Consider the following 26,033-nt stretch of genomic DNA (forward strand, 5'->3'; position numbering starts at 1 on the left):
GATCTATTAAATATATTTCAGATCTGGCTCTTTATATGATATGATATATTCAATGTGAACGATATTTGTGGCTAGGATTTGAATATTGTTTAATAAACTGCAGAGAGTCAGGAGGTTACATTTTGTGCTATACATGCTCCTGCAAAAAGACCAATGGATTTCTTATCTCATAAACCTTTCCAAGTTTAAGGTGCTTTAAAACCACCTTTGCCTTTCTCTGATCTATGGGCAGTCAAAGTCCTTTTTAGCTCCAGGTGTAAAACTGGCCAGTGCTCATGACTGATCTAATTTACACAGGCTGATGATGGGCCCCTGGGGACCCAGCACAGCTTGGAAATCAATGAAGCGCAAGGCTTGTTGCCACAGGTCTTCATGGCTCTGTGCTTATGGCTCTTTCTTTGCTCTTTGTAGTGGGCATATGAATGACAGGTAGCAAGCAGCACACCTTGGTGTAGCAGCAGAGGACTCCCCTAGCACCGCTTTTACAGCCACAGTCTACTGCAGGCCTGCACAACTTCTGAGCTACACATGCATGGTGGCCCAATGATCTTCCTATTGCTATCTGTTGGGTACTGTAGGATAAATATCTGGCAGTAGTCCTGTTGCTATTAAGCAAGTGCAAAGGGGGCAACTGGATGAAATGAAATCAAAACCAGTAAACAGTAAACTAGGGCGGAAGGAATTGCACAAGATGCTGCGAGAACAAAGGGGCTCAAGTGAACATTTAATCCATGGGCCTCTCAGAGCAGCCTGCTCAGGAAGCCACCAATACATGGCTGTTGGGCTGTGTTCACCTTGGTAGGGTACAAGCCTCAACTACAGAACTTGCTGGCAAACAGAGCAATTGCGCCACAGTTTCTACCTCTGGAGAGGTTTTCCACTTCAGCAATAAACAGTACAAAGCAAACTGCACAGCCAATGGGAGGGAAGTTTCACGAGAAGTTTAAGGGTCATACATTTCCTGGTTTCTTCCCTACACAGCTAGGAAAAACAGAATATAGGCTGAGGGAAAAACTAGACAGATCAAAGAAGGTTCCCTGCCACCTAGGAATCACTATTTTATAACTATCCTACGCTCCACATAGGCTGAAATTAAAATCTAAACTGTAAACCCAGTTCCCGCCCTTCCTTTTGCAATTTTTCAGCTAGGGAGCTGGAATAAAGGCCAAATATTTCTTTAGAATACTAACTGGCTTGTTTTCTATATATTGAAAGCATGTTCTCAAAAGTCCCACTTACCTACTGGAGACATTTCTGGTACCGAAGCAACATATGGTCCATCCAGGAACTTGGGTTCATTGTCATTGATATCTTGGATTTTGATGATAAATTCAGATTCCGGCTCCATCGGCCTGCCAGTCAGTCTATCCAAGGCTTGAGCCCTCAGAGTATACTGGGATCTCTCTTCTCGGTCCAGCCTCTGAATGGCATGGATATCTCCAGTTGCGTCATCAATGGTAAACACAATGCCTGCTCCTTCTCCCGACAGTATGTATTTGATGGATCCATCTCCTCTGTCCATATCAGAATGCAACTGCAAAGAATAACCATATGTAGTTGGAACTTAGCTCAAAGTATATGTGAAGAGCTATTTAATGCATTTGGTTCAGGACATTTTAATTTTGTGGTAGAGAAAGGCAAACAACTTCCGGTTACCATCCCCACCACCAACTATCACCATCATCATTAGTGCGCCATGTGTTTTAGTTGAACAAGCTGCTTCTTCCTGCCTTGGTTCTGTGGGAAAAAGTAAACAGGTTGCAGTCTTGGGGTTTAGTTGAGGCAAAACTCACTAGGAAGAGTAAGCAGGTTTGACGAAGGTCTGTCATTCACTTCTATGGGGCGAAATGAAGCACTGCACTTAGGAACAACTTTGTGGTTGGGGCAAAACATGCCCAATACCCTTGTCAGTGTTATGTGTGTCAAAGAGCGAGCTGGCAGTAAATCACACCGATCAAAGTTGGAGTTAACTCTTTATTAGCAAAAACACAATCTTCACAGACTTGGCTAAGTGTCAGGCTTAATGAACACAGCAACCCATCCCTGGTAGGCTTTACCCCATGAATCAGTTGCTGAGACTGAAACTCCCCATCCCAGCACCGCCATTTAAGTCCCCTCCTCTCCATAACTTTTTCCAAGCAATTGGAGACTGCAACTGCATGAAGCCCTCTTCTGGTTCTGGGAGACAGAGGATGGGAGCTTTCATAACAGGAGGGGGAGACATCTGTGACTCTCCACCAGCCTGACTAATCTCTTCCACTTGGCCTCCTTCCTTCCTCATCTCCTGCTTCAGCTTCTTCCTCTGATTCTAGACTTTTCTCTGCCACAAATAGAGGACAGCCCTCTGCAAAGTAGGGCATATAGCCACTCTAAAAAGGACTGCGACTCTACATCCCACCTACCCCACTCCATTTCCCCATGCCACAAAACTTGAAAGGCCCTTAGCTAGTGAACCCTCATACTACAAAACACATTTCTTTTTTAATGTCTAGGAAAGAAATAAGACCGTTAGTTGGCCTGCATTTTTCATACAAAAAGCAACTGCTTCTTTGAATATTTTATGATGGCCCCACACCCCAAATTAATATTTCATTATTAACCTAAGATTAAATTAAAGCAGGAAAGGAGCCTTATGGCAGTGAATTGATTTCATAGAGATTCATGGTGATTGCAGGAGGAAAAAAGACACAGCTGAACTATTAGGAAATGAAAAAGTTGTAACACAGCTACTGTAAAAGAATAGGGCAAGGTAAGCAGCTTGGAACATCTGAATCATACACTCTAGCACAGCTGGTGCAGATGATAATGCACCCTAGAATATTAGAGGGAATTAGCGAATTAACACACTGCATGGCGGCTAATTAGTTCTGAGTAGGCATTGATAATTTGGGAAGCAACAGAACATAGACAAGCAAAATGCAGTATCAATTATCTTTTACAAAAGGCAAGAAGAATGATTCAATTAGTTACAAGTCTGCTAAACACCTTTGCCTTGTGAAATAATTGAAAAATATTGAGAGCAAAATCACCCGAGGCTTAATCAAATGGCTTATGGGACCGCAACTGGCAACAGTAAGAAAAAGCTTGGGAAGATTCCTTGCCTACCAAAACCTGTCTGCTTCTTTTGTTTAACCTCCTGTATGGGAATAGGAAGAAAATAGCCGGGAAACTAGTTGAGCAGGAAAGTCTCACACCCCAATACTTACGGTGTGGACTCAGATGTAAATTCTACCAAGGTCTATGGGAGTTGTGTTTTTCAAAGATTGCAGCAGCTGCAACAAAACGCCAATAACCACTTACAGCACTTCAGTGCTTCAATGCAACATTTGTCCTTCCTGGAAAAGATCTGGACAATGCGTAATGGAACTGTTAGAGTACTGAATTAGGATAAGAGAAACCCAGTTTCCAATCCCTGCTCAGCCATGTTGTTTTGCTGATTGACCGTGGGCCATTCACTGTCAGCCTAAGCTACTTCAGAAGGTGATTCTGAGAGTTAAATGAAGAGAGAGGAAAGCCAGGAAGCCCTTTTGAGGAAAATCACAATATAAAATGCAATTATTGTGGGTGGAGCATACCCCGGTGCCAGTGATTTGGGAAAACACACAGTGTTGGCTACTCCTACATGGCCTTGTGTCTTCTGATGTAGTGGCTCAGAAAAGGTGTCAAGCACATCCGTATCCCACCCTTTCTCGAAAGAGCTTGGAACAAAGGAGTTATTCAATCGTTTTTATTATCGCAACAAAGTAGATTAACCCACACTCTGTGAACCACATGCTCCAGTGGCTCCCATGTCATTAAGGCAGCATCAGCAGGGGCCCTGAGAGTGAAATCAGGTGACCATTCAAGCATGATGATCGCTTAAGAACAGACATGAAGGCAGCCTCCTGCCACTCAGTGAGCCAACTGTTGCCATGCTAGGAAATGTCAGGAAGCCAGAGATACGGTAATGCTTATCATGCTGTTTGGTTGGAGGCTGCAAATGTCCGGCTCTCTGTGTTCTTAGAACTGTTGCGTTCGGTCAGGTTTTTAGTGACAGGTTCCGACATTATCTCATTGCTTTAGGAGAGTTGCCGGCTTCAGCACAGTTCCTTTCCACGATGCTTTGGTAGGCTTAAAGTCACCTAGGGGGAATTGATGACATAGCTGCTTCCTATGCCAGCATTGCCTCACCTCCTGGAAAGTGCAGCAGCACTCCTGGAAAGCACACAGCAGCGGAAGCTGTGAGATCTGAATATCAGTAAAACACATCACTTGGGAAGACAGGAGAACTAATGCTAGTGCACTGGAAGAAGCAAAGATCACCAGTGTCGAAGCAATGATTCTTCAGCATCAACTTTGTTGGACTGGTCATGTTGTTCAGATGCCTGATTATCGTCTTCCAAAGCAACTACTCTATTCCGAACTTTAAAATGGAAAGCGTAATGTTGGTGGTCAACAAAAGAGGTTCAAAGACTCTCTCAAGGCAAATCTAAAAAAATGTAGTATAAACACAGACAACTGGGAAACACTGGCCTGTGAGCACTCCAATTGGAGAACAGCCTTTATCAAAGGTGTCATGGGTTTTGAAGATGCTCAAACAGGATGAAAGGGAGAAATGTGCTAAGAGGAAGGCATGCTTGGCAAACCCTCACCATGATTAACCCCTGCCCAGAAACCTATGTCCTCACTGTGGAAGGATGTGTGGATCCAGAATTGGCCTCCACCATCACTTACAGACTCACTTTTGAAAACCGTGAAGACAATATTACTTGGCTACAAGTGATCGACAAAGAAGAAAAGAAGACTTGTGGGCTGATGCTCATCTGGACCAGCCCTCAGGACTACATTGCAGAGTCTCATGGATGCATGTGAGCCATTTGATGGAGTTCTACAAATGCACAGAAATTTTCCATAACTGAGGAAGTCATGCTCATGTACAATGGAAGTGCTTCACTGAAGAACAACCTAGAAGAGTAAAATGGCTGGTATAAAATGTAACTCAAACTGTCTCACCTCCCAGTCTCAGAAGAAAAGCAAACACAGATTTGTGTGGCCTGTCTAAGAGAAATGACTAATTTGCAGCAGAAATTCCCCTTCCCAACCAGGATGTGGTTCCCTTCAACAAGTAGGAGCTTGTTGGGAATTTTAATTTTGCCTGGTTAACTGCTATGCTGAGTGGCTGTCCAGTTGTTCATAAATATATATTATAGCACACCTGATGATGTTCTGCTGACCCCTGCTACATCCAGGTCTTAGGGCAGGCCTATTGCAAGGTACCTTCACACAGTAAGTACTATTCCCCAAACCCATGGGATATTACAAGCTTGTTAGGCCTATTGCCAGTGCCCATTATTTTAGCTAGGATGCCCCTTAAAAACCTACTATGTATTGGAAAACAAACAAACAAACGAACAACTCCACTATCTGAGTGGTATCATAGGATCCAGAATAGCTATAATCTATAAATTAACATGTGCAAATTGAATGTAAATTCATTAGGAAATTGGTCTCTAGTGTCCACCAGTCTAATCAATCTTGATGGTGGACATTTGAGCTGATATTAAGGCCTGGGAAGGTTCATTTGGGTTGCTAGTTTGATTGTCTAAAAGCTGGCACCAGTCCAATTTGTGTGTGGAAGTATGCTGGAAGTAAAGGCAGAATGGATGCTCAGTCCTTTGCATCTCATCTAATAATAAGCTACCATATGACAGCTTTCTACGTATTCTTAGAAGAGCACACTGCCCAGAATACATGAAATATAGAAAAGGACGTGAGAGTTAAATCCATACCAGTTGTACATTATGGAAACACAGAATACCAAAGAGATGTTGAAAAACACACACCAAGCAATGTGAAAGAAAAGAATTTTGTACAGTCTTATTTCTATAGTGCTAGAATAGAATAGTGCTAAAAGTGTTGGATAATTTTCCTGATTCAAAAAATAATAATGGACTTCACCACGCCTCTTTTCTGGTCAGCCTGTTCTGTGTCAGTGGGGCTTTAATGAATGCAAGAGGGGAATGCAAAGTTTCACCAAGCAGAAGGCCTGACCTTATGACTCAGTGAATCTTTGGGGAATGTTGTTCTTCCTAACCTGTCAACGTCCTGATTTTGGCCTACATAAAACCTGCTCCTGCTTTTATTGAATTCAGAAGATGTTGTGTAGGTCACAGTCTGAATCAGCAATACTGCAGCTGTGATTGAGGAAACATATTAGAAAACTCCATATATTTCTGTTTAGCTAAGGAATCTGTTCTAAGCCCATTGCCACTACAATGAATGAAAGTTTGGTTGAGTTCAGGCAGAATGAGAGTAGGTGCTTAAAAAAACACCACCACCTTTGGCTTGCACCTTTCCTTACCAGATATGCTGCATATGAAAATCGAAGGTGGATTAGGAAATTGCCTTATACTGTGTCAGATCATTGATCTGTGTTAACTCAACTAGCAACAACATTCCAAGGTTTCAGACAGAGATGAAATATTAAACTAAGAATCTTCTGCGCACAGTATCTGTGCTTTACCATCAAGCTACTTCTCTTTCTACCATGCTTCATGTTTGCTGTTGTATGAATTTAATCTGCAAATGAAACCACTGAGCATTGTGTTTGGCCATCAGTAAGTACACAGCTTTGTTCATGGGGGAGAAAAACAACGGATATATTCAAAACTATAAGTTCAGCCAAGCAGAACTGGCTCTAAAGTTCAAATCTTAATCATGAACATCTGGGCTATAGTATCAAGTAAAAAAAGAGGAGCAGGTGCAAGGCACAGATGGAGATCTGTATTCCATTCCTAGATTTAGATTTGCCATCCTCTTCCATAACAGAATCCGTGGCAGCTTTGGACCTGACAGCGAGGAAAATGGCTGTCCCCAAACCACATCCACCCCCATGTTTTTATGATGATGTCTTATGTTTATGTTAATCACTCCTCTCTACCTTCTATGAAAATAGGGGAGGGAAACATTGACTGCAATGATGTCACATCATGCATCTTTTGAACCAAGCATTACCAGCATGATGTGGGTTGGTGGCAGCAACCGTGAGTCAAAATGCCAAGTGGGAAGCAGTCTACATCTGAATACTAGATCCTAGGGCTAACAAAAGGGAAAGGCCACCATGTCTTGCTTAGGAGTGCTGTATCATTGCTGTTGGAGACAAAATAGTAGATTAGATGGGCTCAATTCTCATTCATCAAGGCAATTATTATATTAAGAAATATTTTGATAAAATGAAACCAGGGCCATCTTAAGCATATCCGGCGCTGTGGTGCGAAGATCCCTCCGGCGTCCCCCCCCTTCCAGAATTGCTGACTTTCTTTAGGGAGGACAGCGCTGCTGGCAACGTGCCCAGCTTTGCGGGGCTGGAGGAGGCGGGCAGCGGCTGGAAGACGGCTCCTCCAGCGGGGAAGAGGCAGAGGTTGGCTGCTTTGTGCCATGGTGGCCATGGCAGGTGGAGGCTCCAGGCGCGGTGCTGCTTTGGTGTGGCACGGCGGAGGTGTGCGAGGGCGGCGAGCTGATGCCGGGAGGCACTGCGTCCAGCCTCCGCCTCTTCCCCGGTGCCCTCCAGAACTTGGCGCCCTGGTGCCCTGCGCCACTAGGCTCTATGGGTAAGACGACCCTGAATGAAACTCAAGGGAGAAATGCGCAAGCTTTGTCTTTCTCCCTCTCTTTCTCTCCTTCAGTTGTAACTATCAAGTGTGCTCCTGCGCCCTTGGAAGTGCCATAAACATGACTATGGGGATGGGAGAATGGCATTATTATTAACAGAGATGAGACAGGACTGGTTTTTTCCAAGTGCCTAAATACGCTACCCTACATCCTGGTCCACTAAAACTACTGCAAAACATATTACAAAGGGTGCTGGAAATTACAGCCAGGGAGAGCTGTGCTCACAGTTGTTTATCTCCTCATTGCAAATTCATCCCATTTTGAACCAGCAAACTAAACTGCAGTAAATTAGCCGGTAGCATAGACACAGGTTGTGAATCTGTGGTGCTATATAGCCACACAAGATGCATTAGAATACAAACTGCCCTGTGTGTAGGATACAGTGCCTTACAATTAGCGATGACTTTGCAGCGTGGAACTGGAGAGCTTGCAATGGTGAACTTGTGAATTTGTCCCTGTACTAATTAGGTTAAGCTCAAACTTCAAGAAAGTTCAGGCTTGGCTCCTAATAAGCGCACGCTGTTGCCATAACTCTCTCACATCACAGCTATCTGTTCTCTTTGCCACAAATGTGGCAGGCATCACCAGCAGTGACCGGGAGAGCTTCATTACTTCCTGTCATCTGAAACTGAAATTGCAGCATCCTTGGGCCATGAATCCATGGTCCATTTTCCAGGGTGCTTCAGAATTTAGAAAGGGCACCAAGGCACCCTGGAACCTGCATGTCCCAGCAATTTTTCTTGGTACCATTTCCCCTCTTCTCCTTTGCCCAAACTGTTGTTTAAAATGATTGACTGTGGAAACCCACGCGACTTCATGAGTATTTATGACAGTATCATGTCAGATTTAACTTCATGGTATTATTGACAAAATTATGTGTGTCACCATCACATCCAGCATCATTGTGGGTAAATTGAGGCCAAAGGCTGAGAGGCAAAGGAGACGAAGGCAATGAAGGACACTGAACAGCAGCACTGAAACAATAAGAAAGTGTTTGATCAAAAAGTGGACGTGCTTTTTGAGTATGATATATGATAAGCAGCTTTGTATCAACTGTATTTTAGAAGTATTGAAGATTTTAGGGTTAAATTCTTTAGTGCTGAATGAAAATGCTGGCAAAATAAAAAATTGGATGAGCTTCTTTACCAGTATTAGCAAACGCTCTTTATTTGCATGCACAGGTATTGCTACAAAATGGCAAGAAAAGCTATGTTTGCAAAAAATAAATTCATGCATGCTTATCTACAAAATTGCTTGTTAGAGCAATTCTGATTCCATAGTAGAGTCCACCTGTGGATTTTTTAAAAGTCAGTATGACACACCACACAAACACACCCTAGAAAATACTTGAACTATACATATATAGTAGTTTAGAAGGTTTAGATGCTGCATCTTAATAACTAAAGCAAATAGACACTGCTGATCTGCCCCAGAACAGAATTTAAAATCAATGAGACCACTTGGGAAGTAATCTGAGGAGAGCATACGATGCATTAAGAAATATGATCAGATTTGCCTTCTTGTACTGAGAAACTTTAAAAGCACAGTATGTTCATTTTAACCAAGCCAGCCATTGACACTACTGAATGCATCCAGATAAATTAAGAGTTTTGCTTCTCCTGGGCATGGTCGGCCAATTGGTGCCAAAGAAGGACAGAACTTTCTTTATGTATGCCACAACAGCAGCAAGAATACTTATTGCAAAGTACTGGAAGACACAAGATTTACCCACTCTGGAAGAATGGCAGATGAAGGTGATGGACTATATGGAGCTGGCGGAAATGACTGGCAGAATCCGAGACCAGGAAGAAGAGTCGGTGGAAGAAGATTGGAAGAAATTTAAAGACTATTTACAGAAATATTGCAAAATTAATGAATGTTAGAATGATGTCAGAATGAAGTTAAGTGGTTTTAGCAGCAATGTTATAAAGGTGTATGTAAAAATGGATTGTTAACAGGTGAGAATCCAAAGTTATAATATATTAAATTAAAGGATTAAGACAAAAACAAAGAGGGAAAGGAATTGCTGAATTAACCAATTGAACTGGAATACAAAAAAGGGAGGTGAGAGGAGGTCAGGGAAGCAAGGAAATGAAATGTAAGGCATGGAAAGATTGATTTGTTTTTAAGTGTTTTTTTATCTTTTTTCTGTATTTTGTATTTTTTCTTTTTTCTTTCTTTCTTTTTTTCTTTTCTTTTTATCTATGTAATTTTTTCTTTGAAACTTTAATAAATATCATTTTTGTTTTAAAAAAAGATAAATTAAGAGTTTTGCAAGTTCAGAGAGGGCTCTTTCTTCTGCCACCTGAATTACTTTTAATTGGAGTCACTAAGGTTGGGACTTGGGATTGATGTGTAAGTATGAAGCCACTGTACTGAGTGAGGCCATCAGCTCATCTAATTCCCACCCCCCCCCCAGCCATGCAACCTGAAATCCTTGTAAGTGGAGGAGCCAAGATTGAAACTGGGGTCTTATGTAATGTCATTGAGCTATGGCAACTCCAATATATTATGCATGCAAAGCATATCACTGAGGAACTTTGGGAGTTCTCAGAGGGTGCATAGAGTTCTCTCTCTCATGTACAAAGACACACAGTTCTCCGGGTGGAGAACAAGAAAAGCATTCTGGTATATCCTCACATAACTTCACTAAATATAATTTTTCTTTGGGGGCGGCACCAGTAAAGGATGACTTCCAGTCTGAATGATTTTGCAGGCTCCAAAAAACCAATTCCACATAGGCAAATCCCACTTGGCTTTCCCAGACCCAAGCCCATGCTTAAAGTAGCTCTTTGTATCTCATCCCTTGCATACTGATAGTATATAAATAGAAAAACTATCATTTTAGTTCATATTCTGATCCCAGGATGTGCAGATAATAAGAGTGCAATGTTTATTAGATTATTGTTCTGGCAAACGTCAAACAAGAAAGGACGACTAACGATGTAGGTTCTAGGGGCATAGTTGTTATAAGAATAGAATGATGGGAAAAAGTCATTAAGCTTGCCAGTGTTCTACAAGACAAGAATGGAAGCTGGTAGACTTTGATGTCAAGAAAGTACAAATTGAAGCTGTCTGGCAAAAAAAACCCCAAATGCATACCCTGGCTTTCCTTTGACCAAAACATCTTCTAAGTAATATAGGAAATACAGTTAAGTGTATTTTCTCCAGATCTCAAACAAAGTTAAGGTGGAAAATTATTCTCAACTTTGCATGTAGCCAAGAAAAGCAATATTGTAAGTAATATAACTGACTTTACTTTTACTGTCATAAGAATGCAGACATTCACGAAAGACAAAGGCAGACGAGTGATTCAGGCTATCGCATATTGCGTTTATTTTTCGCTGCCTGCTAGCCATTTGAGAATTCCCCCCACTGCCTGTTTTTATATAATGTGCCACTGAAATTACATTTTGAGTGTGTTTATACTGCTGTTCTAAGTTGGAACTTAATCTATGACATCCAGACTCAAGCCAACTTGAATCAAAAGAGCCATCGCAGATGGAAAACAAGAACAAAAAGGTGAAAGCTTGAGTTATAGGCATGAAGAAGTCATTCTAAGGAGACACTCACTGCCAAAAGCCCTTTTCAGGCATTATAAGCTTTCCTATTTGCAGAAATTCATGCTGTACCTGTTAAAAAAGTCACTTAAATAATGCAAATTCCAGAGAGAAAAGCCCTGATAACACCAAGGAAAACTGAACAAAAACAGTGTATAGTTGAAAAAGAAATGAACAGAGAGGTTTTTACTTTCTTACATTAGGCATTGTACATTCAACCAAAAATACAGGGGCAAAGTTCCCTCAGCCAATCCCTACACAGCCAATCAGGATATTTACCTTGGTGAATATCATCTGGCCCTGCTTGGCTGCTAAGCCACACCTGCAATAGTCCCCCTCTTGGCTAGTTGACTTCAACATTAACCAAATTAACCCTTGAACCACAGAATGAGCTTCTCTTCTGCATCTCCAACAGTACCTACCTACTGAATCCATGGGCGGGGGGCTATTCAGCAAGTGCAATGTCAGGGGGTGGGGCTCTTTGTGGGGGGGCACTCTCTTCTCCTGTTCTGCTCCATGTGGAAGCTATTCATGCCTGCATGCTCTGTAACATCTAGGGCAGGCACGTTCAACTTCCAAGAGACTGCGATCTACTCCTGCTATAAATAAACTGGCAGTGATATATCCGTTGGATTGACCAGAGTTGTTGAATTTTTTTGGGAGGAGGCTTCACCAAAGATGTTGAGTTTTTGGGGGGGAGGAGGATGAGCCAAAGTTGGAGAGGAGGATCCCGCACTTGACCATGATCGACCACAGACACATCACAATTGACCGGTTGGACGTAATAATAATATAATAATTATTTATTATTTATAGCCTGCCCATCTGGCTGGGTTTCCCCAGCCACTCTGGGTGGCTTCCAACCGAATATTAAAAACACAATTCAGCATTAACTGTATAATTACAGTAAAAACACAATACAGCATAACATCCCTGATCTAGGACAACTTGCCCAAATTGGGATGTCAATACATTATGAGTTTCCCCACTTCTGCTGTATATGGTTGCCTGCCCCTGCTAAAGGGCAGGGAAATGCAAACTGCAGTGACATGAGGACAGTGATGAGCTATCCCAAAATATGTTGTCTTCTGTTGCAACTGCACATTTAATATAACATGCCCACTTGTGCTGTTGCAACTTCTTTTTTCCTCCCTGCCTCCCTCCCTCCCTCTCCTAAACCAATCCCTTCTGTATCAATATAACCTGCCTATGTTCTGAACCCGGAGCTCTTCCTATAAAGACTGCCAGAGAGTTTCTAAGGGTGACATCAATTACACCAGATAATTGTTAGTGCTGATCTTTTGGAAAAAGGCAAATCATCGATAGCCTTTCAAAACAGACATTATTCACAGCTCAAGGTGACACCCGTCGGAAGCTCTTAGGAACTGAAATAAATTAGGTGTCCACCGATACACCGCCTGAAGGAGAACAGCCTGGAAAACCTGTGTGGTGCCAGATCTCCTCTTCTTCCAAATTCCACCTCAAAAACCACCTCTTGGGTGGAGACTTTGGCTTAGCCTCTTAGTCCTACCCCAGAACCAAAGCTAAGTGCATTTGTGCATACCCATCCTTTTACCCTCGTCAGTTCCAGCAATCAAAATTTAGATTGGAAGATCCTCAGGAGAAGTGTGTGTGTGTGTGTGTGTGTGTGTGTGTGTGTATGTATGTCCTATTATATATTTTCCTAAGGCAGCAGTTTGGCACTGCAGACTACAGCTGCACCATCACAGCAGCAATGGAGGGCTGCAGTGGCAAGCAGCCCAGGTGAGCCACAGGGCAGCTCCTCAGCAAGCATCCTGCTCTGCCACTGCCGTCACCACTGCCCACCTCACCAACGACAGTGTTTCAGCCTCAGCAGAAGGGGGAATGTGGAGGGAGAGCTGCCTTGGCCTGTTGCAACTGTCTCACCTGGGCTGCCGGCTGCCACCCATCTCCACCTCATATGTAGGTCTAAAGGAAGTGGTGTGGGTGGGTTTGTTTGGTTTTTGGCAAAATCTACTAGGAGCAGGTGGGAGACTTGGCAAGATCTACATGATCTTGGAGGCTGAGGAGGTCTAGGGGGCACTTGAAACGTTGGGGAAGGGTTGGGGAGGTAGGTGGAGTTCACACTCCTTTGTACGCCTGACATCGAAGGTGGAAAGGAAAAGCAGGGGGAGGGTTGCCAAAGGTTGTAAGGGTGAGTGCAGGGCAGGCTATGCAACCCTTCCCCTTTTCAGCCTCTGATGGGAGTTGGGCAGGGCAATGAGACAATGATGTGATGTGATTGACATGTGTGTTGTTTTGCCCGCCTGTCAAAGTTGGCCCATAGGGTATGAAACAAAAATGTTCCCTATCCCTGGTCCAACAGGATATTGGTTTGGGATTTGATGAGAGTTGGGTGGTCTGCTAGCAGGTGAGGCTGTAGGTAAGGCTGCTGAGTATCCTGTCTCCATGACTTCCCACACTATGGAATGGAAACATACACCATCATGTGATAGACAACAATCTCATGACTGAAAACACGGAGCAGGAATCTTAACAGGCACAGCCCTCTGTGTGTGTGTGTGTGTGTCTATACACGTATATGCCTGAAAGGAAGCAGGGATAATACCTGAAGGAGCATTTCCACACTCAACATTTAGCCTAGACACTGAGATCTAACTCCGAGAGGCTTCTGGTGGTTCCCTCACTGCGAGAAGTGAAGGTACAGGGAACCAGGCACAGAGCCTTCTCGGTAGTGGCACCCACCCTATGGAACACCATCCCATCAGATGTCAAGGAGATGACACCTTTAGGAGACATTTGAAGGTATAGGGCAGCCTTTTAACGTGCAATGTTTCATTATGTTTTTATATATGTTGGAAGCCACCCAGAGTGGCTGGGGCAACCCAGTCAGATGCGCGGGGTGCAGCTACTACTAATAATAGTGATGGTGCTATAATAATAATAATAATAATAATAATAATAATAATAATAATAATGTATTACATACACATTTTTGTTTAATATAGCGATACCTTGATCCCCCCGCATGCCACTTACCTTTCCCACATACAAAGGATCCGTTCCAGTGTATTCTTCCAAAACGAAGAATTGGTTCCACACCCAGCTCCTCTTCATTCGCAGATGCAGAAGCAAGTTGTCCGAGAGGCTGCCTTCTTGGCCTTTGCTGGGTGGTCTGCTGCTCCCAGATAACACAGCCGTAACGAGGTTCATCATTAAGCAACAACTTAAAGATATACTGAGTCCGAGCCACTTCCTCGCTCTGTCCATTTTACATGAAGTTCGCGTTGCCATACCAGGGTTGTTTCCGAAAGTTGGAGCCGGGTCCTTTAAAGCATCCAAGAGAAAGGCCTCTGAAACTCCCAAGCGCAGTCTTTCAGTGCTATGAAGCCAGCCACGTTAAGGACAGTAGTTTCCTGTGAAGTAAGAAAACAAACACCAATCCTACTGTTCAAGTTTCCATCAAGGAGTTTTGAGAGCATACTTTATTTCTTTTCTTTTTTTAAAAAAAAAGGGGTGGGGGTGGGGGTGGGGGTGGAGAAAGAAATATGTTTCATGCAGTATTTAATCCCTCTCATAAAACTGTGATAACAAGTTAATCCTCTTCCAAAAAAAGAGAACGCTCTTTGCTTATAGCATGCATACTACACTCCCAAATGAAGGTAATATTTGATTAGCTAGAAAGGAAGACTCTGGCGGTATGCTAAGGTAGGTGCCAGATCTCACTATATAATTGATTGGCTTGAGCGAACAGAACATTTTCGAGAGAAATATTTATGACCAGACAGCACCGGCAGTATTTCGAAGGAGGATTCACTTCATAAAAGTTATAATAGGTACCGATTTGACTCTCTTTCTTCCTCCCACCGGCATCCTTCTGCAAAATTCTGCATGTCACCTCACATGTATATGCATGCACACAAATATTACAGACACACTGCAATGCTTTGATTCAATTTTAGCAGCTGCAAATTATTTCTCACTTTATTCTTTTAGCACCCAACCTTCCTCTGCTTCAAGCCAGGCTTCACACTCTGCTGCCTGCTCTCTGAGGAGTTGGCCACCGCAGCTAATGTGACATTTCTAGAATTCTGAATAGCCAGTTAATCATTATATCTGTCACAAAAAGTCTCAGGATGCTGATAGCCACATGCTACCGTAGCATATGCCTCAGTGAGTCAAGCGAACAACTTTCCCCCCCCCTTCCACCTTGAGCCTGAAAGACTCATTTAGACCAAGGAATGTTGACCTCCATCAGAGGAGACTTTCTCATCAGTCAAAGATCTTTTGTTGTCATGAAGTTAGATTAGCTGGTGACCTCACTCAGGCCATGTTTTGTAGCAGTCTTTTCTTCCCCTGTTTTGCTAAGTTTAATGAGGTGGCACTGCACTTCGCTACTCTTGTCAGTGCAGTTAGCAAACATCCTCTGTGTGTTTCAGATGTTCATTTTCGGGAGGGGAGGGCCTTTTGTGTCCTCTGAGGGCAAGTGAATTCTTTACAAAGCCTAATATTGATCTTTTTTTTAAAAAAGCATTTAAAGTCTATTACGATTTCACTCTAGTCTCCGTTGTGAAATTAGGTTGCTGTTTTGACAGACCGCTTAATGTTTTTATCTAGAGATGATGATTTTTTTTAGAATTAAAAAAAACCCCGAATACCCCACATACGCAGCAGGTGATGCAGCCAGGCTCATCAAACTCATAACAGAAGCAAGGGCTATTATGAAATGATTATGATGTGCAAAAAATATATAAATATTAGTAGAAACTTATGAACATCCACAGATCTAAGCTGCTCCCCACAGCCTCTCTGTATCCATTTCCCTCACCTCCCAGACACACAACTCATCCTTTCAAAAACAGATTGGTATCTACAGCAGGAGCTATGAATCTTGAGGGTGCACTCAATGCTAATGTGAAGGTAGTAGAGGGGACATGTTTTGTTTGTGTGCACCCAGAAGCACCTATCTGGCCAGCTGTTGTTTAATGCTGAACTGGAAAGGTCTGTAGGCTAGTTGGACAATAAAGTTAGTATATTTTCTCTCACAAATCCCCGATCATACTCAAGTGCATATGCTCGTCACTCATCCTATTGTCCCTAGGCATTATACTGCTTTTTACCACAGCATTCCATGTAGGGTTCTCTGACAGCTTCTATAAGCTATTAGGTGTCAGGAGAGAGACACACAGGGAGTCCAGATGTTGCCTTGTCTCCTCAAGTGACAGCCAAGTCCAATGTCTCAAGAGGAGTTGATTGCAAACAATATTGAGCATGGCTGAATTTGTTTTGTGAAGGAAAGTAATTCTGGAACAACTAGCTTGCATTCCTGGATGCCACCTGGAATTCTTCTCCTCTCCTGCTTCATGGGTGATTGATGAAGATCTTACAATACAACATTCTGTCTGTGACTCAGGGTGAGAGTTCTGTGTGGTGGCATGCGGCAGAATTTGTGTCCTGGATTTTGAGAGAGAAAGGTAGAAATGTCCAATCTACAGACTTCTTGAGTAAGCAAGGTATGTTGAGCCATGCGTGCATGAAGTTTCAGCTTTCTATCTGTTGTGAAAGCGCCTTAAGAATTTTGATATTCCTGTCAGCGATGTGAGTCAGTGAGTTTCACAGATTCCCTTACTGACAGCACTATCAAAATTCTTAAGTATGATGATACTGATACAGCTATGGATATATAGGCTGCTGTATTTCATCTCCTGTGGAAATCTATGTCAAAACTTCCATCAGCTTTGATGGGCCCGGACTGTTCTCTTTGTGTTCCCAACAGACACTTGTTCAAAGGTTTGCAATCAACCCTTCTACTGATCCCCATGGCAAAATGATCTTTGAATATGAGTCACCAGAGGTTCTGCTTAAAGTCATCTTGCAAGCAGTCTTGTTTACTGAACATCTGTGATCGTCAGCAAAGCTTAGCATAATAAAGAAAACAAATGATCAAGCATTAAACCCATTCTCACTGGAAACAGTTTGCTCATGCCAGTAAAGTTAATTGTGAAACAACTGAGTTTTAGCATGACCAGATTCTTCTATTGTAGTACTGAGCAAGGGCAAATTGTTGTGGCTGAGGGATTTTTTTTAATGGAAATCCATTTTTCCAAGGCATTCTGGGCATATAATTCCTCTACAGGCTTTCCATTCATGAACAGTATAAACCAGTCTTATCTACTAATTTATCTCATTCTCTGTGCATGAATCCTTATGCAGCCAGAACAGCACCATCCATGCACAAGAGGAACGAATCAGCAAGGTTTTTAAAAGATACACACACACAGTGAGGACTGAGCATGCTTTGTGGGTATGGAATGCTAAATACCTGTTGTGGGAAAAGATGGAAAAGTAGGGGAGAGGGGGAATGAAATGGAGTATCCAGGATAAGGGCATGACTGTTGGCTGGCATCCTAAACAGCAGCTGCCAGCTTCTGACATCTCCCAGTCTGCTTCCTCTGACCACTCATTGTTGTCCCACCACCAATCCCCTGACTGTGAGCCTTCTTCCCTTGGGGGTTCCCTGGGGGTCCCCCAACTGGTGCCTCCCACCACTCCTCGGCATCCAGCCAGTCCTGCTATTTGCGGAAGGTCGGTGGTTCAAATCCCCACGATGGGGTGAGCTCCCATTGTTCGGTCCCAGCTCCTGCCAACCTAGCAGGTCGAAAGCATGTCAAAGTGCAAGTAGATAAATAGGTACCGCTCCGGCAGGAAGGTAAATGGCATTTCGGTGCGTTGCTCTGGTTTGCCAGAAAGCAGCTTAGTCATGCTGGCCACATGACCCAGAAGCTGTACACCAACTCCCTCGGCCTGTAAAGCGAGATGAGTGCCACAACCCCAGAGTCATCTGCGACTGGACTTAACTGTCAGGGATCCTTTACCTTTACAGTATAAACTTGGAATATTGTGGAAACAGGGATTAACACTTTACTAATTTTTCTTTGTAAAACAAAGAAAATAAATGCATTTTACTAAATAGGATAAATATAGCATAAAACCTAGCCCCCATGACAGCTTTCCCAGCAGCAGCTGTTCTGCCATTCTAGAGATTGGGGAAGGATGTGAAAGGGTGGCAACGGTGGGGATGGGCTTTGCCATAAGGGAATTATTGGATTATGGGAGCCAAGGATCAGGAGTTATGGCTTTAGCCCTGTATGTTCAAGTCCATTAACAAAGTTGCTCCCCATGAAATCTAGTTGCTGACAAGGCCAATCCACCGAAAAGCGCCATAGAAACAGCAGCAGCACGTAACACCACCAATATTTCTCAGTAGGGAGAGGTAAGCCTTCAATTTTCCTGGAGGTCATCTAGATTTAAGGCTGAAATCCTATGCACATTTACCTGTGAGAATCCCCACAGTGGGGCTTGCTTCCAAGTAAACATACATAGGATTGCCCTATTAAAATACAGTAAGATATACATTTTACCATACATTAATAAAAAGTCTTACTGATTCCTTAAAAATAGAACCTGCCTTCACACAAAAACAACTGCATAATTTTTTTTTGGCATTCATCAAGAGGAGATCTTATTGGAAAGGGCATAAGTACACATTGGTTTTGATTAACTGGATTACACAAGCCTTTTGAAAATCATCTGTCTCGTGTGTGTAGTATTTGCTTATTCCTGCCAAACACCCAGTAGTTTGTCCATTGCATGTTAATGCAGACTGGTGCAGTAACTTGGGGGAGAAGCTTTCAGTGCTTCGGTGTGGATTAGATGCAGAGTACCCAACAGCCATATAGGATCGTGCTCCTTCATCAGTATTATTACTATTTTTAGTTGTTTTGATTAATTAGCAGAGCAAAGGTAAGATGCACTCTGCATGCATGCATGATTAATATAGCCATTTAGTTAGGTAGTAAAAAGCAATTATAGGTCAATACATACACTCTTATAATCAGTTGTTTTTTTAAAAAAATAAAAGCACTCTTTTGCATTTATGCTGTATGGTAGAGGATGAATTAGAGCTTTTCTAAGGGAGGGTGTAAACACGTGTGAGGGATGAGCAGCATCAGTTCCTGCAGTATTTCCAATTTGCCCATTTTCAGCAGATCATTATCACATATCTTTTGGACTGGGAGGTCTGTCATTATATAGAATTGAATCTAACCATTAATGATAATCCATGCCTTATTTGGTATGGGGGGGAAAGGCATATTCATTTATTTATTTTTTGCAGTAATTTTTTGGTGCAATACGTAACTGGAGTAATTTTGCTCAGCTGTACTGTTGATATCCTGTCTCTCAGTCCTGCCACCCTCATGGGAATGCTTGGTGGGTAGAAGCAGTTCTAGGGGGCTGTGACCAGTGTGGTTGCATCAGACCCAGAGCAGACTTCACCACTATTACTCCAATGGAAAGCAAGAGATTTTGAGTGCAGTTCTGTGTATGAAAGCTATTTCCAGAGGGAATCAGGAGTGCCATTACTGGAAGAATCATTTCAGTTCAAATACTCTTTTAAGCAGCTTGTGTATTTTTTTTTGTCACAGCCCCATCCTCCTCAAATAAATACATACATTTCATATATTTAGGGCTGACATTATACAAATACAGGGTGCTTTATAATGACATATACAGTATACTTCATTATGAATCACCCTGTATATCTAGGAGCAAGTCCCATTGAACCCTATAGGGATGACAACTGAGTAGACATACATAGGATTGTGATGGAACTCCCCACTCAAATGTCAACAGAACCCAACAGTTGCATTGGTTATATATCCCCCCCCCCCAAGTGCCTGCACTTGCATTTCAACAGAACTCCCCAAAATTACCTCTACATCCAAGTCTTTCTACCCCCGCCACATCAACACACATGCATTCTGGCAAAAGTGGGTGGTATTCTATGGTAGTCCTTAGACTAGACCCATAGAAGTTAACAGACACGATTCACTTAGGTTCATTAATTTCAGTGGGTTTTCTCTGAGAAGGACTTAGCTGAACACAAAGTTAAATACTCCAAACATAAAAAGCATTGGGGGGGGGGAGTGGCAAAGAAAACTGTATAGGATAGCAGAAAAGATGTATAGAAGCCACTTAGTCACTGGAAATGTATTGATATTATCATTGGGGACTGGACAAAGCTGGACCATCCCTTTGGAGGGTTTTTTTGGGGGGGGAGGTGTTGAGAAGCTTGGCAGGGCTATGACCCTTTTTGCCTGTAAGAAAGAGGGGCATCCCTTAAATGCTCCTTTGCCCCCAGTAACCAGTGTCCCTGTGGTCTTTTCAGTACAAGGATGACATATATAACAACAACAACAACAACAACAACAACAACAACAACAACAACAACAATTCTGCTCTGGAGGGTAGGACACAAACCAATGGCTTCAGGTTACAAGAAAGGAGATTCCGACTAAACATCAGGAATAACTTTATGACAGTCAGAGCTGTTTGACAGTGGAACAGTCTCTCTCGGGAGGTTGTGGACTCTCCTTCTTTGGAGGTTTTTAAGCAGAGGTTGGACGGCCATCTGTCATGGATGCTTCAGTTTAGATCCCTGCATTGCAGGGGTTGGACCAGAAGACCCTCGGGGTGGTCACCTTCCAACTGTATGATTCTATGGTTCTTTGATTCTATGAACCTGCCCTTCACCATAAGGACCCAGGGTGGGTTGCAACACTAAGACACAACATGAAAGACAGTATAAAACAATTTACAATCACAGAGTGATTCGATCTAGAGAGGTCTCCAGTTGCACAAGTGCTGGATATCCTTTAATTATATGAATAACCACTTTGATATTTAGGGAAAGTTTGAATGTTACAACTATCTCAGCTCTATTTTAGTGATACAGGGGGTGGAGAGGAGCAGAGTTGTTGGTTTGTTTTTGTTCTATTTTTTATTATGCACTTTGTGTGTTTTTTATCTTGTATGTTTGTGTTGTGAACTGCCTTGAGATCCATGGATGAAGGGCAGTGTACTAGCTAGCTAGCTAACTAACTGAATAAACAAACAAACAAACAAACAAACAAACAAACAAATGTGAATGCTTTTAGAAATGCAGATGGCAGTTGCAGAAGGGCCCAGTCAGGTTGGGGCTGTGTTGTGTGGCAGTGGTAGGGAAGATGGAGCAGGAGTTGTTCAAACTTCCTGATGAAACAGTCTTCCCAACAGTCCCACCTAAAGCTGCTCCTCCAAAGCTGCTGACTGTATCGAGAGGGAATCTCCAATTGCTACCAGTACTTGAATACTCCCCCTGGATCTGTGCGCAGAACATTATGGGCTTTGGGGTGGCTTTGGGAGAAGAAGCAAGAGGGAAGGAGAAGGGGTTATGTGCTCGGCTGAGTCAAGGAGGAGAAAGAGGGATGCAATCAAATTTATAAAATTGCATATGTATGTATCTATACTTAGATTTGATTTTTATATATATTTACATAGCAAGCAGTTTCTAGCTGCGCATTCCCTGTTGCAGGAATACATTAGTGGAGATTGACTTCCGTGTGTAATGACTTCTTTTAAAAAGACTTTCCTCTCCCATCCTTATCCTGCCTTAAAGAAAGCAAACAGCTTGGTAATGAACACAGTAGGAAGAAATTAAAGCAGAGTGCAGAGTATGCTTCAAGTGAGCTGTTTATTTTGCCTTTTAATTTGTTGTGATATTTAAAACTGAGAGCAGGGGGTAAGTACTTTTCTTCATTAAAGGGCTTAATTTTCATGCTTTCCTTACTTCTGCAGTTGTCCTACTTACTCTTCAATGCTCGCACCATTGTCCTGTAATTCTAACCTGGAAGCAGCCCCCCCAAGAGCTCTGGATGGGTAAAGGAATCAATTGCAATGTTCCATGCTTTTGAATGTCACCAGTCCAATCCATCCAATCAGGATGGTTCTGAAAGTGTTATTATGTCTCATCCAGAAGAATAAGGCGTTTGTATACACTGCCTTATGTCACTGTGCTATGCCATAGGAAAAGCTGGTACTCCTCACACCAAATTCCAGGTAAATTCACAGATCAGTGCCACTTTCTAGGTTCGGTTTGCGAAAATGAGCTCACCAGTAGCTGTTGGAAAATTGGGGGCTGGGGAAGTTTTGCCAGATATATCTTACAGTACTTGTCATCTCCAATTCCTTGAAAGATTCCATCAACGGTATCTCTGAAAAAAATTACACATGACTTGGGAAGACAGGAGAAGTAATATCAGTGTACTGGAAGAAGCAAAGATCACCAGTGTTGAAGCAATGATTCTTTAGCATCAATTTTGTTGGACTGGTCATGTTGTTCAGATGCCTGATTATCATCTTCCAAAGCAACTACTCTATTCCGAACTTAAAAATGGTAAGCGTAACGTTGGTGGTCAACAAAAGAGGTTCAAAGATTCTCTCAAGGCAAATCTAAAAAAATGTAGTATAAACACTGACAACTGGGAAACACTCCACTTGGAGTGAGCGCTCCACTTGGAGAACAGCCTTTATGAAATGTGTCATGGGTTTTGAAGATCCTCAAACAGGACGAAAGGGAGACATGTGCTAAGAGGAAGGCATGCTTGGCAAACCCTCACCATGATCAACTCCTGCCCAGAAACCTATGTCCCCACTGTGGAAGGACGTGTGAATCCAACAATGACTCACAGACTCATTGTTAAAACCATGTTTATAGAAGACAATCGTACTTGGCTACGAGTGATCGCCAAAGAAGAAGATGATTCATGAATAAAGGAAGCTTTCATGCTAACATGAAAGTCCCACTGAACTGACTGCAATCCTGTGCATAATTGCTCAGAACTCTTATCTTAACTAAGGGCTCGTACACACTCCAATGCATAGAAAGCGCAGGTCAGAGAGGTTTCCTGCTTGTCCTGTGCTTTCTTTCTAGGCAGTGGGTCCAAGTGGTTTTCATTTGCCCTGCCACTTGCTGTTTACCACTGAATCAGAGCAAACATCAATCTGCAGAAAAAAACCGATTGACTTTCCCTCCAATTAAACGATAAACAGAAAGTTTCCCCAGGGAAAGCGGCAGGACAAGCGGGACAAGATTTGGCAGATGGAAACTGGCCAAGAAGAGGTGGTGTTCGCCCTTCTCACATCAAAAGCAACTACCAGGCAATTACGGATGGCACAGTAGGGCAGAGGCACTTACCTGACCTCCTGGCAGGTGGGTCGCTGCTGGTTACTGGGAAGGAAAGGTCAGTGCGGCAGAAATTCTCCTGTCAGTGTCCTTGCTTGGACAGCCCCTCCCCACTGCCTCACTCCTCTTGGTAAGCAGCAGCGACTCACCTGCTTGGAGGTCAGGCAAGCACCTTCACCCCACCCATGCCAACTGCTCTTGCTGCCTGGTGTTCTCATATCATCGGATACGGGAGCCAGTGTGGTGTAATGGTTAAGAGCGGTAGTCTCGTAATCTGGTGAACTGGGTTTGATTCCCTGCTCCTCCAAATGCAGCTGCTGGGTGACCTTGGGCCAGTCACACTTCTCTGAAGTCTCTCAGCCCCACTCACCTCACAGAGTGTTTGTTGTGGGGGAGGAAGGACAAGGAGATTGTTAGCCACTTTGAGACTCCTTAGGGTAGTGATAAAGCGGGATATGAAATCCAAAACTCTTCTCTTCTTCTAAATGTCTTGGCTGGATGGATGCTGTACATTTGTGTGAGTTTCTTTTTAAAAAATGTGTCCTGGGGCATTTGTTTTCATTATTGAAAGAGACTGGGTTTTAGGTTTTTAACTTTTTTTATATATATATTAAGATCCTGGAAAAATACAATGAAACTTGACAATGCACCATATGGTGCATAAACATTAACTCAGAATACAATCCAGTGTCACAAAGTTATAACCACAGATCAGTCAGCAGGCTCTCTTGGGACACATCAGCAACTCATTTCACTCAACATTCAAAGCATTTCATCTTTCTTTTTCTTTTTTTATGGGGGTGGGGGGAGTGAGGAAGAACACCTCTTACAGAATAACAGAAAAGCTCTGTCCTATAAATCCCAGAGGAATACTGACAGGACCATATGCAGATTATTGTTTCTCTCTTCTTAAAGGTGACTTGTACAAAGCCATGCCAGCAACTTTCATAAGGTGAGAATCTTCCTGCAAACTTTCTCTAAAAGGGCACTAGATGGGAAATATATACCACACTTCTTGTTGTTTAGTCGTTTAGTCTTGTCCGACTCTTTGTGACCCCGTGGACCAGAGCACTCCAGGCACTCCTGTCTTCACTAGCTCCTGCAGTTTGGTCAAACTCATGCTGGTAGCTTCAAGAACACTGTCCAACCATCTCGTCCTCTGTCGTCCCCTTCTCCTTGTGCCCTCCATCTTTCCCAACATCAGGGTCTTTTCCAGGGAGTCTTCTCTTCTCATGAAGTGGCCAAAGTATTGGAGCCTCAGCTTCAGGATCTGTCCTTCCAGTGAGCACTCAGGGCTGATTTCCTTAAGAATGGATACGTTTGATCTTCTTGCAGTCCATGGGACTCTTAAGAGTCTCCTCCAGCACCATAATTCAAAAGCATCAATTCTTTGGCGATCAGCCTTCTTTATGGTCCAGCTCTCACTTCCATACATCACTACTGGGAAAACCATAGCTTTAACTACACGGGCCTTTGTTGGCAAGGTGATGTCTCTGCTTTTTATACCACACTACAATGCACCAAAAGTTTTAACTACAATTCCCACCAGCCCCAGCCAGGGATCGTTAACAGTCACGGACAATGAGAAATTGTCCAACAACATCCGAAGGGCACCAGGTTAGGGGAGGCTGGGACCAGTTTACCTATGAGATTGCCTTACTCCACATGTGCCCACTCAACCAATTCAATCAACGGAATTGGCACTACTACAGGTGCCACAAAATACCTGTTCTGCATTTGTAAGAACTTGATCGTTCTGTGTGGCAGCACCTGCACTTCGGAACTCCCTGCCTATTGAGACCAAGCAGGTGCCTTCACTGCACTCTTTTCAGTGCCTGCTAAAAACACTCCTGTTTAGACCAGCCTACCCAGATGCTTAGAAAGTTGAGGTAATTCTAATCTGTTTTGGTATTGTAACTTTTATTATGTTTTGCAGTATGGCTGCAAATTTTTCCTAGATTCTGTTTTATCTTGTGCAAACATATTTGATACTTTTTACAACCATGTAGTGTGTAAATTTTATGAAATAAAACAAACAAACAATCAGTTTCCAGGCAGGATTTGTTTTGTCAACTGGTTTGCTTTTCGTTGCTGGTTGTTAATGTACTGCACTTAACTAAGACAGGTAAATGTGTGTAAGGAGGTTAGTAGCCTTGTAGACTTATTTGAAAGGCTGAACCAGAATTCTGGTTTTCCTGCAGCAGAGCAACACTATTTCTTCCTGGAGATCATGCTTTGCAAATCAAGGACCAGAGGTGAGGATGTTTGCTTCATCTCCTTCCCTCCCTCTGAGAATGCCTCCCTCCCTTTCTGCATTGGCATTGACTATGTTTTAGATTTTCATTCTGTGCAGTGACACTAGCAGAACTTGAAGTCATGGTTTCAAGTGGCTTTATGAAGGATGGTTATGAAAGAACCTGGTTATTGTTCACCATTTACATCTTGCCTTTCTGACCTAAAAAGGGGGCCTGAAGGTAGCTTACATTTAAAAACAGAGCAGTATCTATTATTAATTGCCCAGTTACATGACAAGAGCAGAAAGCATAAAAAAGCAACCAGTTGAACAGAACTAAACAGCAGAAGGGAAGAACTCAAGTCCAAACACCAGGCAAGATTTTAAAAAAATTGTCTTCACCACTTGCCTGATGAGCCATGATTAGGATTGGTGCACATGCAGTCTAGGCTGGGGTAGGCAACATGATGCTCTCCAGATCTTGTTGGACTACAACTCCTGTCAGTCCCAGCCAGCATGGCTAATAGTCAGGGATGATAGGAGT

General features: G+C 42.8%; 1 protein-coding gene across 2 annotated transcripts in view; it reads right to left on the bottom strand.

Annotated features, from left to right (window-relative positions):
• Positions 1–26,033, bottom strand: part of CDH20 (cadherin 20) — a 162,873-nt gene that overhangs the window by 36,100 nt on the left and 100,740 nt on the right. For both annotated transcript variants that reach the window (XM_081014751.1, XM_081014752.1), the window contains exons 2-3: positions 14,232–14,608; positions 1,240–1,534 (exon numbers count right to left, since the gene is read on the bottom strand). In XM_081014751.1, coding sequence (XP_080870877.1) covers positions 1,240–1,534; positions 14,232–14,486 — 550 coding nt within the window. In that variant the 5' untranslated portion in view covers positions 14,487–14,608. The remainder of the gene's footprint in view (positions 1–1,239; positions 1,535–14,231; positions 14,609–26,033) is intronic.

This window comes from Podarcis pityusensis (genome assembly GCF_964106645.2).
Source record: "Podarcis pityusensis genome assembly, chromosome: 7".
NCBI lineage: Eukaryota > Metazoa > Chordata > Lepidosauria > Squamata > Lacertidae > Podarcis > Podarcis pityusensis.